The sequence below is a fragment of the Rhea americana genome, unplaced genomic scaffold (assembly GCF_003343005.1).
Source record: "Rhea americana isolate MKP2758 unplaced genomic scaffold, rheAme1 scaffold_131, whole genome shotgun sequence".
Lineage (NCBI taxonomy): Eukaryota > Metazoa > Chordata > Aves > Rheiformes > Rheidae > Rhea > Rhea americana.
In genome coordinates this window covers 1,517,243-1,533,374 of record NW_028185384.1, presented here as the reverse complement: position 1 = coordinate 1,533,374, position 16,132 = coordinate 1,517,243, and the positions used below count along the sequence as shown (strand labels likewise).

The 16,132-nt window shown below is 42.4% G+C and overlaps 1 protein-coding gene across 1 annotated transcript in view; it reads left to right on the top strand.

Moving 5' to 3' along the window:
- The window catches only part of MDGA2 (MAM domain containing glycosylphosphatidylinositol anchor 2), a 209,667-nt gene that overhangs the window by 63,458 nt on the left and 130,077 nt on the right, over positions 1 to 16,132 (top strand). The window contains exon 5 of the mRNA XM_085297875.1: positions 740 to 872. Within this exon, the coding sequence (XP_085154001.1) occupies positions 740 to 872 (133 nt within the window). The remainder of the gene's footprint in view (positions 1 to 739; positions 873 to 16,132) is intronic.

The window sequence follows — 16,132 nt, the reverse complement described above, 5'->3', positions numbered from 1 at the left end:
GTTGTTATTTTGATGTGCAGGTATCGATACGCGTGTCGATACACGTGATATTTGCACAGCGCTCCGTTCGGCTGCTTGCACATGCCTGGCTCTCCGCTTTTCCCTGCTCCCTGTCTCAGTCCTTCTTGCTTTCCCAGTTCCATGATACCTCTGCGTGCTCAGCCCGAGTAGGATTTTGTGCRTCTCAAACCTTTCTGCTTTTTGCTACTCTTTTTCTTAATGATAATTTAAAATTTCTATGCGCTTTTCAGCAAATTTCTCCTGTGTTTCTGATTCTGCAGTGCTTATTCCAGATTGTTTTTSCAGGGAAATCTCCTGTTTGGGTACATCATTTACGCTGCTGGCTGCAAGGGTGTCCATCAGAAGCTCATTTTCAAAGGAAAACAATAGGAATTCTGTAGCTTATGACTTTCTCATTATGCAGATTTTATCTTAAGATCTGTTATCCAGAATAATGCTGTGGTTTCAGAGTCTCTGCCAAAACAGTTTCCCCTTTGCCACCTTCTCTTTCATTGCCTTTAATGTCTAAGTAAGTGTCAACCTTTTAGGTTATGCCAGTCACYGTTCGTTCGGATAATTAAAATAAAATAGGTTTTCTGGACCAGTTAAATTTAACATCTGCTTCTAATTAAGCTCTTCTGTATCTTACTCATCTCATAAAAGTCAACCTCAGTACGTTATGCAGCTCTGCTTGTTCCTCTGACTTTCTTCATCCTAACGCTCTGCCTTGCATGCACAGGGGGAAACRAAGATCCTGAAACTAAAAAACCTTCGACCTCAGGACTACGCGAATTACAGCTGCATCGCTTCGGTGAGGAATGTCTGCAGCATCCCGGACAAGATGGTGTCTTTCCGGCTCTCTAATAAAACAGGTACTGCTCAAACGCTGCACCTTCCCAGGCCGCCTGGTGCTGCAGTGGTCTGTGGGGGTTGCATGGTTTTATCTTCTCATTTTGAAGTTTATGTGGCTGTATGCAGCTATGCAATGTAGGAACTGCTCAGGAGCAGAGGGTACAAGCAATTTATTTCAGATGTTTTTCTTTCCTCAGCAAAACTAAGGTTTGAAGAAGAGTTTTGATTTACTGCTCTGTATATTTATTGCGCTCTGAATTTTATATCGGGATTTACATGAGCCTCAAGGTCATGGGATTTCATTCTTATGGATGCACTTTGCCTCAGAGATGACGCTGGAATGTGATAAGAGAGAAGGATGTCTCAATCTAGGCTGAACATGAAGTAAAACAATTATTTAGAAATCTTCCAAACACTCAGAAGTACTTCTCAAACTGTTTTATTGAAGGTTAATCTTTTTTTGATCAACAAAATTTTTTTAGGAAGAAGATCTATATTTACATAGTCCTTTGATTTCTTACATTAATTTAAAGTGTTGGGTTTTTATTCAGGCATAATTGGTTCATACAGAAACATTCAAGCAGTCGAGTTGAAATGCTTTGCAGCAAGTTAGCTAGGCATTTATCTGTGTCTGAACAAACTGTCTTCGTGTTGTTGCATTTCTCGTTCCTTTGCTCTTTCCTTTGGACTTGTCCCTGGCTGAGCAAATGGCCGGTTGTGTATCTTCCTCTCCTCCTTGTGCTTGCAGCGGTGTTGTGTCTCTTGAAAGTCCTGTGGCAGTGGTTAATCACTGGAGTCCAGGAARACAGAAATCAGTTTTTGACTCTCTAAAAGGCTCTGTGTCCAGGGTCAGCAAAAGATGCATCTGAACTGATTTATAAACTAGAAGCCAAAGATCAAAGTCCTTGCCTTAGACTTCTAAATATGAATTTCAGATAAATGTTTTCTAGACAAAACTTCTGCAGCAAATGTTCTAGTATTCTGAAGACGGCAGGTTAGGTTATGCTAGATTATGCCTTAATAACGTATGACTCAGGGCACTGAAAACAGGTGGCAAATGAACAAAACGTTGGGGCATTAACATGCATCTGAGTGCATCTAAGATGAACTATGAATTTTTTTTTTTTGCACTTGCACACTTCACATTACTTCTGCTCTTATGGCTTGATTCCAAGGCTTTGTGTTCCTTCTTTTTCTTTTTGTTTTTTCTTTAGTTTTGGTTTTTGTATTTCTGATTTTACAGCAGGAAGTGCAAACCTGTGGTATGTACCACTACCGATGCACAACCCACTGCAAAGGAAATTCACAGCCCAGCCTTAAAGCTGTCACTGGCAATAGGGAAATTACAGTCAGCTCTGATGGTATCTGGCAAAATATATTGGCAGCCCCTACTTTACTTTTTTTTTTTTTTTTTTTTTTGGAAAAGTTAGGAAGTCAAAACATGAAGCTTGGCTCTGTTGMGTTGTACTGGTTATACCTGGATGGGTGTGAAATCATGTCTGGCACAGAGAGACCATAACTGATAGGTCGGAGCAACTTTCCTCGTTACGCTCATARTGATCCATCTGCCTTCATCCATGAAAATGAAGGGTGTGAGTTGTTGCTTACAGAGTCTGGCTGCTCAGCAGAGGCTGTAAGCTTCTCCTGTCGTTTACGGTGTTGGTTGTCTTGGCTGGTGTCTGCGTTTGGTCCATGACAACTGTTTTCTCACAAGCAGATCTCAGGCTCAGCAAAATACTTCCTCTGTCCCTTTTGTCAGAACAATTATTGGTGCTTGGGGGTGCAAGATCAGTCTATCCATGTTGGTCCTCATCTACCACAGACATCTGTTTATATCACAATATTGTGGGAACTTAAATGGCGTAACTATTCATACCTAAGCACTGGTGAGAGTGATCTAATTTTGCAACAAGAGTGAGTTATTTCCCCCTTAAAGATATTATGTTTGTTCCTGGAGAAAGTGTCTTCTCTGGGAAAGAGTTTTGATACATCACCAGAGATAATTCTTCTGGAGCAATTTCTGAAGTAAACAAACTTGAAAAATTATAAAGAATCACACTTTTTCATGAAGGAATTGGTGGCAACCCTCATCAAGGGCAAGATTAAATAACAAATTTAGTAATTATTGCAATAACTCTTTAAAGATGATGACTAGTATGTTGATGGCCTGGGACTAAACCACCTATCATGTGGTACAGCTTCATCTGATAAAACTCTTTGGTAGAACTTCACCTCATATAACTTCATGGGAGTTATATAAATCATAAATCCAGGCTAATCCAACATAAATCCAAAGAAATGAAAATCAGAATCCAAATAACTCTGTTTCAGTACTGAGCAGTCCTAGCCCATCCATCTGTTCTAAATTCAGGGATGGAGGCACATTATGGAGATGACTAAATGGAAACAGAAAAAGAGACAAACAGAAGTGGCTGTAAAAGTAGGAAACATACATGATAGCTGTCGTAATTAATGTGGCTACRAGTGAATCTAAGTTCTGCTGCTAATTGTGTGATCTCAAGATAAGCTACATCTCTGGCAACTTGGCTRTTCTGCATTTATCAGACTTGCAAGCTGAACTCGTGGAAGAATTCTTGTTGAACTTTATTTGGCTGTTACAGAGTTGAGGGATGACTGGTTAGAATAGATAAGGCTTGCAGCAGCTGTGGGTTTCTGTCCCCTTCCAAAAGTGATTTAGGCTTTTATTGTGTGATGCAGAGATGGTTTCATGGCTCCCTTTGATGGATTGACTCATGAGCAAAGTTCAGAAGGTTCCTCCCTGCCGTAGATGTGCCCTGCAGTTGGGGTTGCTCAGAGACATCAGCTGTCCTGGCAGCCAGATGAGGTTTGAGGACATTGGGTTGCCATCTGTGCRTGGTGGCTTGCCATTCACCTTGATTGATTGACGCTGTGCACAAACAACGGCTGGAAAGCTGCCGTGCTGCAGGGAGCACCTTGGTTCCCAGCAGCCCCTGGCTGATTGCCAGAGCATGCTGACACATGGCAGGACTCTTCCAGGCTGTGAGGTGTGTTTGTCACACATGCTGATCGTTGGCAGATTGTGCTTGAGGAAGTGCTATTTATTTCCCTCTGACATCTTTTGTGCTGAACAGATGTGAGAGAACCCAGTGTGGCAATTACAATATTCCTGGAAAGTCTTACTGGTCTTACGGTATCCTACCCTACCTACTGTGTCCTTGTGGGGCTACATAGGTTCTCACAGGTGACCATGAAATCACTTGTTAAACCTCATGCTTGATAAYCTTCCGACGTTGTAAGAGCATTTGGTATCACAAGATCAGGATCACATGTTTTTTCCTCCTCTTTTGTCTTTTTTTTCCTCCTCTGAAACACTCTAAAGACCCTTTATCTTCCCCCACCAAGAGCGATAGGTGACATGGGCATGAGCGTAGACATTTATTTTATGGAAAACATGCAAATCCAGGTGGTCTTTTGCCTCTATTTATGCCACAGGATCTTTCATACATCTATATTCTTGTGCACGCACCTGAGCTGAGAGGCTAATTTGAGGAACATCAAGCACGTCTTTGGGTGAGTAGTTCAGTTTTCTATTCAGTGCAGCCTGCCAGCTTATTCCTGTAACCTTTTTGTTTTCTGTGTTTAGTCTGTCTTGCTGATTATTTGATTGGATGTCATGGCATCACCAGAGTAACAAGCATTTGCTGTGATATAACCAATCTAAAAGCAATCCAAATGAAACTTTCTGCCTACTTCTTCTTCTTGAATAATTAGTAAAGTAATTAAGCTGGTACCATTGGTACCATCAGTATATATCAGATATAATTGGGTATACTCACACTCCCTTGATTCAACAGCAAAGTCTTAGTYATATCTGTTCTGCATGACTCTATGAAGCTTTAGACAGACCATCGTAYGCTTGTAGGTGCTGCAGGAGTTGGAATACGTTAGCATCATCTTTTTCATACACRCATATTTGTTCCAATGCAGACTGGTTTAAAATATGAAAACAAAATGGATGTTGTAATGAGAGAAGCTGAGAACAACTCAGAAGCATGTGGCCGTGCATATGCTGAAGCCCGAATGACAATTAGCAGTAATATTGTGTAGCAGCTTGTAGGGGCACTTGTTGAGCATAGACCACTTTGTATCAAAAGACAGCTGTTACTCTGCAAAATTTATTATCTAAGCAGATGAGGAATGTGAAGGGAAGCAGAAAGACTGAAGTTAATGACTTACCTCTTGTCAGAGAGCTGGTGAGTCGCAGGAACATAAATAGATYTCAAGTTGTGAGTAAGAACAGCAAAGGGATTTATTCTGCAGCTCTCTCTTGCTTTTAGTAGACTAAATTCATTAAAAATCAGAACATAGAAGTTAATTTGGGTAAGTTAATGCAAGCAGGAGTTGTAAAACCAAATGTGGCTGCTTTGCAACAAAATCAAGGGGTAATTCTGAGGAGGAGGAGGAGGAACGCTGACAGTTTTGTTAGTGTGCACGTTTGAATCCAGGCAGTCAGAAGAAGAGCAGCTGTGAGAGTGGGTGTCGCACTGAGTCATGACCTTCCTACTTCTGTGGCCGTGCTGCCAGTCTTCAGCCTCACTGTGTCCACAGTGTACCCAGGAAGACGGTTTGTTTAATCAGATCTCGGCTCGTACTCTTTACTCACCCTCTGGCTTACCTCGAGGTTGTTACTGTCCCACCTCTTCCCCAAAGCCTCAGAGGGGTTTTGTTTGGCACTCACACTGATCTTTTACCCATTCAAGTTTTTCACCCTCTTAGAGCTCTTGGTGTATTTGTTCTTTCTCCTGGTCGATGAACTTCCTCCTCCAAACAGTGCTCACAGTGTGAAAGGGCAGGAAGCACAAAACAAGGAGCTGGCAGCAAACGCCTCTGCGGTAGGGGGAGCACAGTGTTACGGGTCTCTCTTCTCACTGGAGCAGTTCCACCCAACCTTGTTGGTCTCCTGTACTCACTTACAAGTATTCAGGAATCACCTGGTTTTTATCTTTACTTTTTCTGTCTGCTGTTTGTCTTTAGCAAGACCGTTAGTGTCTTTCTAGCCAAATTGGTGAGATGCAGATGATAAGGTGGGGGAAAATAGGTTGGGCCTTAAGGGTCAAAAGGGTTTTGATCAGTGCCATGATGCCCAACTGGTGGTCATTTCTTAGTGATGTCCCTCAGGGATCAAAATAGGAACAGCACTGAAACATCTTTATTAGTGATCAAACCAATAGGAGCGAGTGCACTTTCGGCAGGCTGTCAGGCGATACCGAATTGAGAATCGTGGTCAAGACATCGGTCTTGACTGGCTGGACAAATGGACTGGCAGGAACCTCATGCAGTTCAACCAAGGGAAATGCAGAGYCCTGCCCCCAKGAAAGGATCTCCCAGGCACCAGTATGGGCTGGGGCCRGCTGGTGGAGAGCAGCTTTGCAGAGAAGGATCTGGAGGCCCCAGTAGACAAGAAGCTGAAGAGGAAGCAGCAGTGCAGCCTTGCTGAAAAATCCAGCAGCGTGCTGGGCTACGTTGAGCAACAGCGTTCTGCAGCAATGTTGTAGAAGTCGTAATTTGAATCCGTTATTRTCTCTTTTACCCAGGATATCTTTCTCTGTATAAGAACAGCTGAAAGTCCTAGTGCCCTGCCTTACCCTGGACCCATATATTGCTCAGTGTACAGTTGCTTTTGAAGGTGCTTAGCATAGTAAGCTCAGTCTGCTTTAGAAATACAAGGAATTATATTATTCCAAGCATTAATTCTGCTCTATATCAAACATGAATTGTTGACAGRTGATATTAAAATCTGTCAGTAGCTTGTATGTGACTCACTATTTAATCTTTAGCACTAAGAAAAATGACTTTAAATACAGCTAACTTTGAATCTCACATCTGATCACTCAGATATAGTAACAAACATAATCAAATTCTTATAAGAGTGGCATTGTTCATTTCAAAGGGTCATAGAAAAGGCATGATATATACCTATAAAACCAAATAACTTGCAAGGTTTATATCAGACATCATTGGGATATGTAGAGTTGGAGTAAATAGTTAGGCAGCTTTCAGCTTTGAAATTCTGGACCTACTATAGTATTTCCTCTAATATGATTGAGTAAAAGCAAATAAAACTTTGATCTTGATCTACAAAGCATTTTCAGTTACTTAGCTTCTTTTGAAAATAYGTATTAATTTGAATTAGTCAGTTCACACTGCTTAGTAGAGGTGGCATGATTAATGTAGAATATTGAAGTTGGTTTCTGACAGTCTCCAACATAATCCAAACAGTAACTTTTACCAAAAATGACGAGCTTTCAATGTGTGATTTTTTTCATCTGTATCGCATAGTTCATTCAAATCATAGTTCAGGCTGGCATTCCATCTTGGTCGTGTGCTGGGAATCACACTGCAAAGGGCTTAATTCACTCCTAATCCCTCCTTTAAACAGTAGGCCATCTTGATAAACTTGCTTTGTTTCCCTTCATTCAGACAATATAGCATTAGAGAATTATCTCATTTTGAAAATATTTCTCTTTATGTCCCCTGGCATTCTCAAAGAGCGTGCCAGCGATACGTGATCCTGCRCTACAAAAGCCTGAAATCCTCAGATAAGAAATAGAGCCAGCTGAATACTCCRAGCTGAGTGCTGAAGGTGGGTGGTATTGGTACTGTAGCAAAAAGGAATCCTAGGAAACATAACTGTGAAGGACTTCAAGAGGTTGTCCAGTCCCATTCTTCATGGCAGAACCTCCTGGGTCAAAACCCTTTCTTACAAATACGTATTTGACCCGTGTTTCATGAGAGCCAGCTGTGGACGTCCTGCATTATCCATCGGCTGTCTGACCCAGTGTTTGGCTGTCCTGACCGCTGCAAGGTTTACGTAAGGCGTAACCCACATCTGCCTTTCTGTCGTTAAATCCCATCACTCAGTGGCACAGAGCAGAGATTATTCCCTTCCTTGCAGGAACTTTTTGTATATTTGAAGATTTTTGTGTTGTTCCATTTCTTCTTTTGGGTGAAGTGAACCTGGTTCCCTGATTTTTTTTTCTCATGAGTCACATGTCCTACAGAACACCTCATAGTGTCCTGTTGATCTTCTCTGTCCACATCTTTCTTGAATTCAGCCCATCAATGCATGTAGCATGTTGCACTGGCACTCAACCTTGTCGGCGCTGACTTCAGATTGAGGATCTCTTTGTACCTTTCCCAGCAAAGCTCCCGTTTATGCCGTCCAGTGACTGCCTTTTAGCAAACATACAGTGCTAATGTTAGCTCATGTTCAGATTCCCGTCCACCGTACCCCCGAGGGGCTTTTCTCTGCAGCTCCTCGTTAGCCAGCCCCTAACTGTGCAGCAGAGATGGGGTTCCTCTCACCTCACCAGCAGTCCAAAAGCGTAGGCAGCTATAATGCGCTAGTTGTTCAAGCACCACTATACCCAGTGGAGAGTGAGTTGTCTCCAAAGAGCAATTCATCCCGTCTGGTTTTGGAGGGCTTTGGGGGTGTTTATATCACATCAAGATATATGACCTTGGATTACTTGCCGGAGTTTCAAATGGTTGAGATTAGATGGGATGAATTCTAGCCTACGTGTGGAGCCTTGCCTCTAAATATAGTTGCAAAGGGGACAGTTTCATGATTGGGTTAAGCTGATTTAACAGTGTTCTGCTGCTGAAGGGAGGATCCTGCCTTCCCTTCATACCCCTTGATGAAATGTCCGCGGAATGAATAGCTCCTGCCGCGTGGGAGCCGGAGCTATTGTCGTCGCCTTTGGAGCCTAACAGCCGGGGAAGGATCCTGAATGCGCCCGGATCCGCCTCCCTTCCTCCCTGTTGGCGCTGTCAATGCCACATCTGCGCTCGAATGGCAGCTCCAGCAAAGCGCGAGTCATCAAAGTCGCGGAGCCGTGGATGAAAAGGCAGATCTGGAGGCACGAGATGAGTCATCAAAGCTGCCTCCCCATTGGATAAAAATTGRAAGAGTTCAGGAAAAGTTTGAGGAGGAGGAAAAAGCCAGTTAGACTAGAGAGAGGGGAAGCACAGGGACTTGGCCAGGATAACTGGGGCAGTGTTGCTAGCTGTCCTTTGCAGCTTTGGGCCGGGATGTTGTTGTATAAAGACTGAGCCACCCCTCTGTGCTACCGCAGTCCCTATCCTTCTGCAAAGTGAGGATGCAGAGAGGTACTTCGTGCATCAGAGTAAACCCCAAAACATGTGCAACACTGAAAGCTGGTCTGAGAATATTTAACTTCAATAATTCCATGTATTAAATCAGAAAAAGGGGATACATGCCTGAAATAACTTAGATTTGGGGATGTTAGCTTTATTTTCTCTGCCCCTGCAAGCACTGCAATTTTACAGGCAAAGATGAAATGAAAAAAATAGCAAATGAGATTTTTATATATGCTGAATACATATATATGACATCTGTTTTTTTTGTGTCTAAATGCGAAATTTAGAATTTGGAAGTCTTAGCAGTTGAAGTATTTTGCTACTCTTCTGCATGTGAATTTCATGTAGCACCACTGAAGTTTGAAACTCTCTGTGGCTGGTCACTGCAAGACAGTAACTTTACAAAAACCTGATGAATTTTGGTCCTAAACCCACGAAGAGCTCAAGGTTAAGTTCCTCTGCATGCTTGGCTTTGTTGGAGAGCTCAGCCCAAGCCCAGGACAAAGCACCCGCGGGAAGCCTGGCCCGTTCCCAGCAGGATATGCAGCTGGATTTGCACATCCCAAAGGAGCAGATGAGCTGCAGACACACTTAGGTGCCTATTTGCCCCCAAATTAACTTGGCTCTTGGCTCCTGGAGTGTCTGGAGGAGTTTTCTCTGCTGGGAGGCGAGCAAGCTGGGCGCTGAACAGCCGGCACGGCGTTACGGCTCTGTCCGTAGCAGCGGGGTGGGCGAAGGAGAGAGGATGTGTGTGAAGGTGATTTTGGATATTGTTGTTGAGGGAGGAATTGCCACATGCGGTGGTAGTGTGGTGAGTAAAAAAGTTTGGGTTTACCCTGTAATTTAAAGTCTAGACCTCAACGGGGAGTTATAATCTGTTCTTTTTTGAACTGCACTGAGCAAATAAGTGCAGAAATGGTACTCTCAGCCCTGCAGGGGCCTYAGATGTTCTCTCTCTTTGGTCTGACTTTAGAGGGGCTATTTGCAATTCTCATAGTTAAGAATATGTGCCTTGTATTCCTGCAGGAAATCGTGCCTATAAATTAAAGATACATGCACATCCATGTAGATATATGTGTGTGGGTATAGCTAAAAGTATAACTTAATTATGTTCTATTGCTTCAGTTCTCCATATGAAGGAATTCACGGAACTGGATGAAATGATAATGTCTTCTCATTTTTATTCTCTGTAGATCCGCGAGTTTTCAAGGACATGGCTTTCTGCCTCTCCTTTGATAYTGCTGTTAAACTATTGGTTTTCTTTTGCGTTCCCAGTAATCCTTAAAGCCAATTGTGACATTTTCTCAATTCTATTTACCTAGGCTAAATACACACACACACACATATTTATCTCATTGTGATTATAACACGCTTTCACCTCAGATGTTTCTGTATGCTCCATCACTGACAAATACTTTTTCCTCCCCGTGTAGTGTCTATCTCATGCAATCATSCCAGGCAGCAGTCGGGACGTTTTCTTCCCAGTTGAGGAATGTCTGTATCAGATCATTGATTCTAACAAGTTTCCAGGCTCGCTGCTGCTGATCCTGTGGCTGCTGTGTTTGGACTGGAAGCGTTTTATTGTAGGGATAGCTTGTTAGGAGGAAAGYGCTGAGTGAAGCGGTGCTGTTAAGCCTTTGTCTTAGAGCGTAAATGATGACTTAATGACTGCTAGCTTTGCACTGGATCTGACAAACGTTTGCCCACATCATTAATCAAAACTAGGGCATGTTGTGTGCTGTTTTATTACTCTGTGAGGATTGGTATATGTTGTAGTCCCACTTTATAATTAATCTTCATCTTTATATCAGCAGTGTCTAGCTTACTTTGTGTGCACAAGGTAATATTAACTGCAAACCTTTGATGCATTTCTGATTGAGATTCTTTGCAAAGCTTGGATTAGCGGGGCCTTATATTCAGGAGGTCCAATATCATTTTGTAACAGCTGTCATATATGTTCAGAGTCAGCCTGTTCACTCCAATGAAATGTACTGGTTGCAGAAGCAATATTTGCACACGAAAGCCTCTGAATTGAAGTCCCTTGAGAAAGGCAGCAGCTGCAATATGAATGGAGACCTGAGCAGCTTCCCCCATCGTGAGTAGTGCCTTGTTCTTCTCGGGGACGAGCGAGCAGGGCACTGCRGCTTTCTCTGTTCCCAGCAGATCAGCCAAGGCTTCAAAATGTGGGGATGGCTCTCAGAAACCCGTGCATCTAAAGGGTGGCACAGATGCACAGCTCTTTTGGAAATGGAGCCATTCTCATTAYAGAGTCTAAATATAATGCCTAGAAAGCTTGTTTCGGGTTCCTACCCATGGAAGTGTTTATGAAAGCTTGCTACTGCTTTATAATGAATTTTGCTGTTCTTATCAGTGCTACTGTTAACTGAGATACTTGAAAAAATGTTCCCCCRTGGCAGGTTGCCTAGCTGTGTAAGACCCTACCTATGCCGGAGGTGAAAGCTTTGGCTAGGAGAAGCTTTGGGTACCAAACCCGGGAGGTCCAGGTCGTCCTTTGTGGTCCTGATGATTGAACATTCRGATACTCGTCTAAAAGAGACCTAAGCCAAGGTGAAGCTGGTCATACACCAGCTTATGGAGGGGATATACACCCTCCATTTTGATTTCACTACTATTGGTCGTGAAGTGTTTGTTGCTTTAGAAATCCTGTATCAAGTTATATGATTTTATACATCACCACCACCTGTGTCTCCTCCATTTTTGATATTACGCGGTTGTGTTGACTCTCATGCTGAAATTTCAAAGACAGTTTTGAATATTCCTTAAAACTATGAAATCCATTGCTCTTCAACTCTTAACTAAAGCTCGGGATGTTAATCCTGTATCTGCGTGTGTATCAGCGTGGCTCCGCGACCCTAACAGTGAACTGAGTTCGTGTGCTTTGCTRGTGTGAACTGCTGTTTCTCTAGAGCTATTGAGCAGAAGGTGAAAAATTTTGTTTAAAGGGGAGATAAATAAGAAGCAAGACAGCAAAAGTACATAAATGGCATAATGTGAAAGTAAAGCTGAAGAACACAGCAAAGGAAGATAGCCCTAAATTAACCCTTTCTGTGGAATTTCAGGGTATCTCTTTTAAGCMGCAACAGAGGAGCTTGTAAGCAAGCTCTTAACTGGCCCCCTAATCTGCCTTGTAAGAGATGATGCATTGGAGCTAATTTTGGGGGTGCCAGTAATCCGTAGCATCGTCAGGGTGACGTTRGGAAAGGGACTGTCCCGTCTGTAACGTTATCCTGTTAGACTGCTGTGAACAGTGACTCGCCTGGGAAGTCCCCCCCAAAAACCCTTTTCCCCTCTTGTTTTCTTTTAATTTTCCCCGTGTTTTTGAGGTGAGCAACTTCTAGTCCTTGGATGCAGGTGCAAACCTGGTTAGCAGAGAAAACTTTTGGGGTAGCGCAGCTGCACATCTTTCTTTTAATTGTACACCTACTTGCTGAGTTCTGTGGGCTCTGAAGCATTTAAACTTTAAATTGCCTTTTATGTTAAAAAAAAAAAAAAAAGTGTAAGCATGGTGACAGCCAAATACCTTGGTAGGTATAGCTAACTGTAAGATAACATTTTTGGAAAACTTAAGCAATAAAAACAAATTAAAGGCATAAATTACTGGTTTACTGTCACTGGAATACRCTTCCTTTAAAATGATCTCAGCCAGGACCATGTGAAAGCTTTTTTGTAAGGTTTTGAGAGTCTTCGTGAGCCTCCGTATACTTAGCTTGTCTTTAAGTCTGTCCAGTTTGTGATAGGCACAAAATGTCAGTATGGCTCCAGAATTGTTTCTGGAAAGCAGCCTGTGGCAGAGCAGTTGGAGGGAGCTTGGTGTTCGGCTCTCATGGATGGTGGGGGCGATTGGGTGAGACCACTTGTGTCTTGGAGGCTAAAGCCTGACTCCCCAAGGCGCTGTAGACAGTCCGTGCACAACCAGAGCATTGCAGGATTGTTCCAGGAATAGACAACTGCATAGTCTGTTTTTTAGAAAATTATTATTTTCGTATGACTCAAATCTTTTGGAGAACTCTTTATTTCCTCTTCCTTTTCACTCAGTTAGATGATTTCTTGCTCTCAAAACAAGTATCGTGATATCTGACTGCACATTGGATCTCCAGACTGGTTGGGGGCCAGGCTTGCTAGAAGCTTCACAGATGCAAAGGGTGGACAAACGTGCATAGTCGCTTTGGGTCAGACCTGATGTATGTCCCTAGCAAAGGCCACTAGAAGACATTTCAGGAAGGTATAAAAACTGTGAGGTATACAGATACATGATAATCTTTCCTCCCATTCCAGAAAAAGCTAGATATCATTTTATGCCCTGGAGCATGGGTTTTAATTATCCTTCCACAATATTTTGGTATAATCATCAACTATTATAATTGCTCTGGATCATCTTGTCATCTTTATGAATGCCTGCTCCATTTTTTAATCATGTTGGTCAAAAAAATTTTGTGTCAGTGAATTACATTGTTCAGTTTTATGTTGTGTGTTTAACCCCAAAAGTTTACAGTTAAATAAAAGAGATAATAAATCTCTTTTAGAGAGAGATTTAGGCCAACATTTCAAGTGCTTTTTTTCCTGGAAGTGCAAGTATTTAAGAGGATTTGCAAAACTTTGGGATAACTGGGTGGTGGACATGTGTACATTGCTAAAAGTGGCACTTTCTGCCCATTTACATCTATAGGCTCCTAAAGCTTTTGTATATCCTGATCCTAAAGGTGGGGTTGATGTCACCCATCTTTTTCATCTAAATGTTGCTTATCCAGAGTAAACTAATCTCYAGGCTCTCTCAGTGATCAGCAGGAAGAGCTGGCCACCTTCTCTGGGGAGGTCCTGCCAGAGGAGAGTTTAAGGAAGATGAGATGAATAGCCTTTTGGCAGCATCTCTATCTGTCATTGAGAAAAGAGCAGGGAGAAACCTCATGGGACAGTGAATTCCATTCCCTGAACCAAACATAAACAGGTCCTAAACCATCTGTCTTACAGGTGCTTGCTCTGGAAATCTGGAAGAGATGGAGACTCCACAGCAGCCCTAAGCAGCCCAAGTCAGGGCTTGCTCCCCTTGTTGTTGTATGGAGTTTCGGCACTGTGCTGCCTTGGCTTCTTTCTTTGCTGTAGCTTTCCGTTCATAATTTGTGGGAAAATACAGCTCTTTGCAGCTGTGTAGCTGTGGCGCTGTGGCATCTTGAAAAGCATTTCCAGATGGAGTTAAACAGAGAAGCTATGCAGTAAAATTACTGAAAACTTATATGCTATTAATTAACTCAAGTTAATTAATTTRGGTCTTCCAGCAGGTAACTTATCTTTTGTGATTTAGCACCCATCTTTTTCAAATCCAGCTCTAGGCTGACTTGGAGAAGTGGATGCCAGAACACTCCAGTTCACAGCTGAGGGGGGKTTTCAGCCAGCCCTGCCATGTCTGGGAGCTTCGTTGGAGGTATCGAGCATTGGGAAGCTTTGCTGTTTGCCTCCTTCATTCTCTGGCAAACTCCCTGCCACACAAAACTCAATTTGTTTTTCCTCTTCTGTTTTTGAAACACCTGGTGAGAACTGTGATCAGACACCACAGATATCCAGATCTCGTTCTGGCCCTGGAGCAGGCTTGTGTTGACTACAGCGCCTTTGCCCTCTCCCTGCTTGGATGGAGGAGGGACTGCTGTTGCTTGCACTGAGTGAGAAGATCATCCTCCYGGAGATGGACCGGCTTTAGGCTGCCCGAAAGGCTGAGCATGTTTCAAGGATGGAGGGACAAATTCCTGGTGACCTTCAGGAGATTTTTCAGTCTCATGGTCAGAATTTGGTCATTAAATCAATCAAACAGTGCAATAGGCCAAATTCTACCCTCAGTTGCATTATAAGGCTAAAAATAAGAGGTTCTGCTTTATTATGCATTACTATACAGTACTGATTTTATAGAGAGTTCCAGGTGTAGAAATATCAAAATAATAGATTATTGTTGCTGTGGATTCATATTTTATTCATAGTAGAGATGAATTTGACCCTTTATTGGGTATGCTGATTTTGATTTGTTAGAAAATTTAGTATCCCTCCTGAATTTGTTAACCTTCTTTAATTTTAATTCAGCTTTTGATGGTAGTAGTTGAATGTATTCCTGGATTTCTGTTTGTGTTTGTCTGGTGGGATAGGTTGTATTTAAGTGAAATGTGTGGTGTAAGCGAAGAGAAATTGCTGTATGCAAACTATAATTTTCATGTACTTACTATTTTGAGTGCTGTGATGAAAGGGATGTATCACAGCATTTTTATCGCATCAGCCGCTATCAATGTCTCTCTACCTGAAGGATGGCAAAGGCCCCTCTTTCATCTGAAGGATTATCAGGCCGTTATGGTAAACAGCAGCACCAGACTGGGTTGACATTGCTGGGGCTTTCATCTTTTGCTCTAAGTTTTGAAGCGTTATTTGTGGTTCTTCTGTTCSCTGTCTCTGTGACTTGATGTTCAGTGAGAGCAGGGAAGAGCAGCTCATTGCCAGAGTTGTTCATGAAAAATCACTAGACCTCCGTGGTGAGGAGGGAGAGAGAGATAGGTCAGGTGATGAGTGCTACCTCAACCTGGTTGTGGTTATGGTCATGCAGATCCAGAGGTGAATTCTGTCAGCACGATGGGTACCTGCATCCCAGCCAAAYGGAAACTACTTGCCCATAAAATATGATAAACCACCCCACATGCACTCCAATCTCAGGACAGGAGTCCACCAGCAGAGAAAAGCACATGAGCCTGGGGGACTCAGTTCACAAGTGTTTCCTTGGCCCTGGTTTCCTGTTCTCTCTGTGCTGGGACAGGTGTAAAGGAACTGCTTCCCAACTAAGCGCTACAGCTTCTGAGTGAACAAGAAGTTAATTCATCTTGGGTGAACTCCAGATAAAGAAAACTCGTATTTTATAGTTGACTCTTATATTTGCCTTTAGTAATTATTTTATTTCTTTAATAWTGAAATAATACTCATATATAAAAACAGAACACAATAATATATCCTGATAATGGTGATATATCATCTTTGGATGTAGTATTTTTATTTCTTGTCATTTTTATTCTCACATTTTCTGGTTTTCTTTCCCCAGATTTTGCCCAGAATTGCAATCCTTCACCTTTATGCCTTTTTTTTTTTTTTTTTT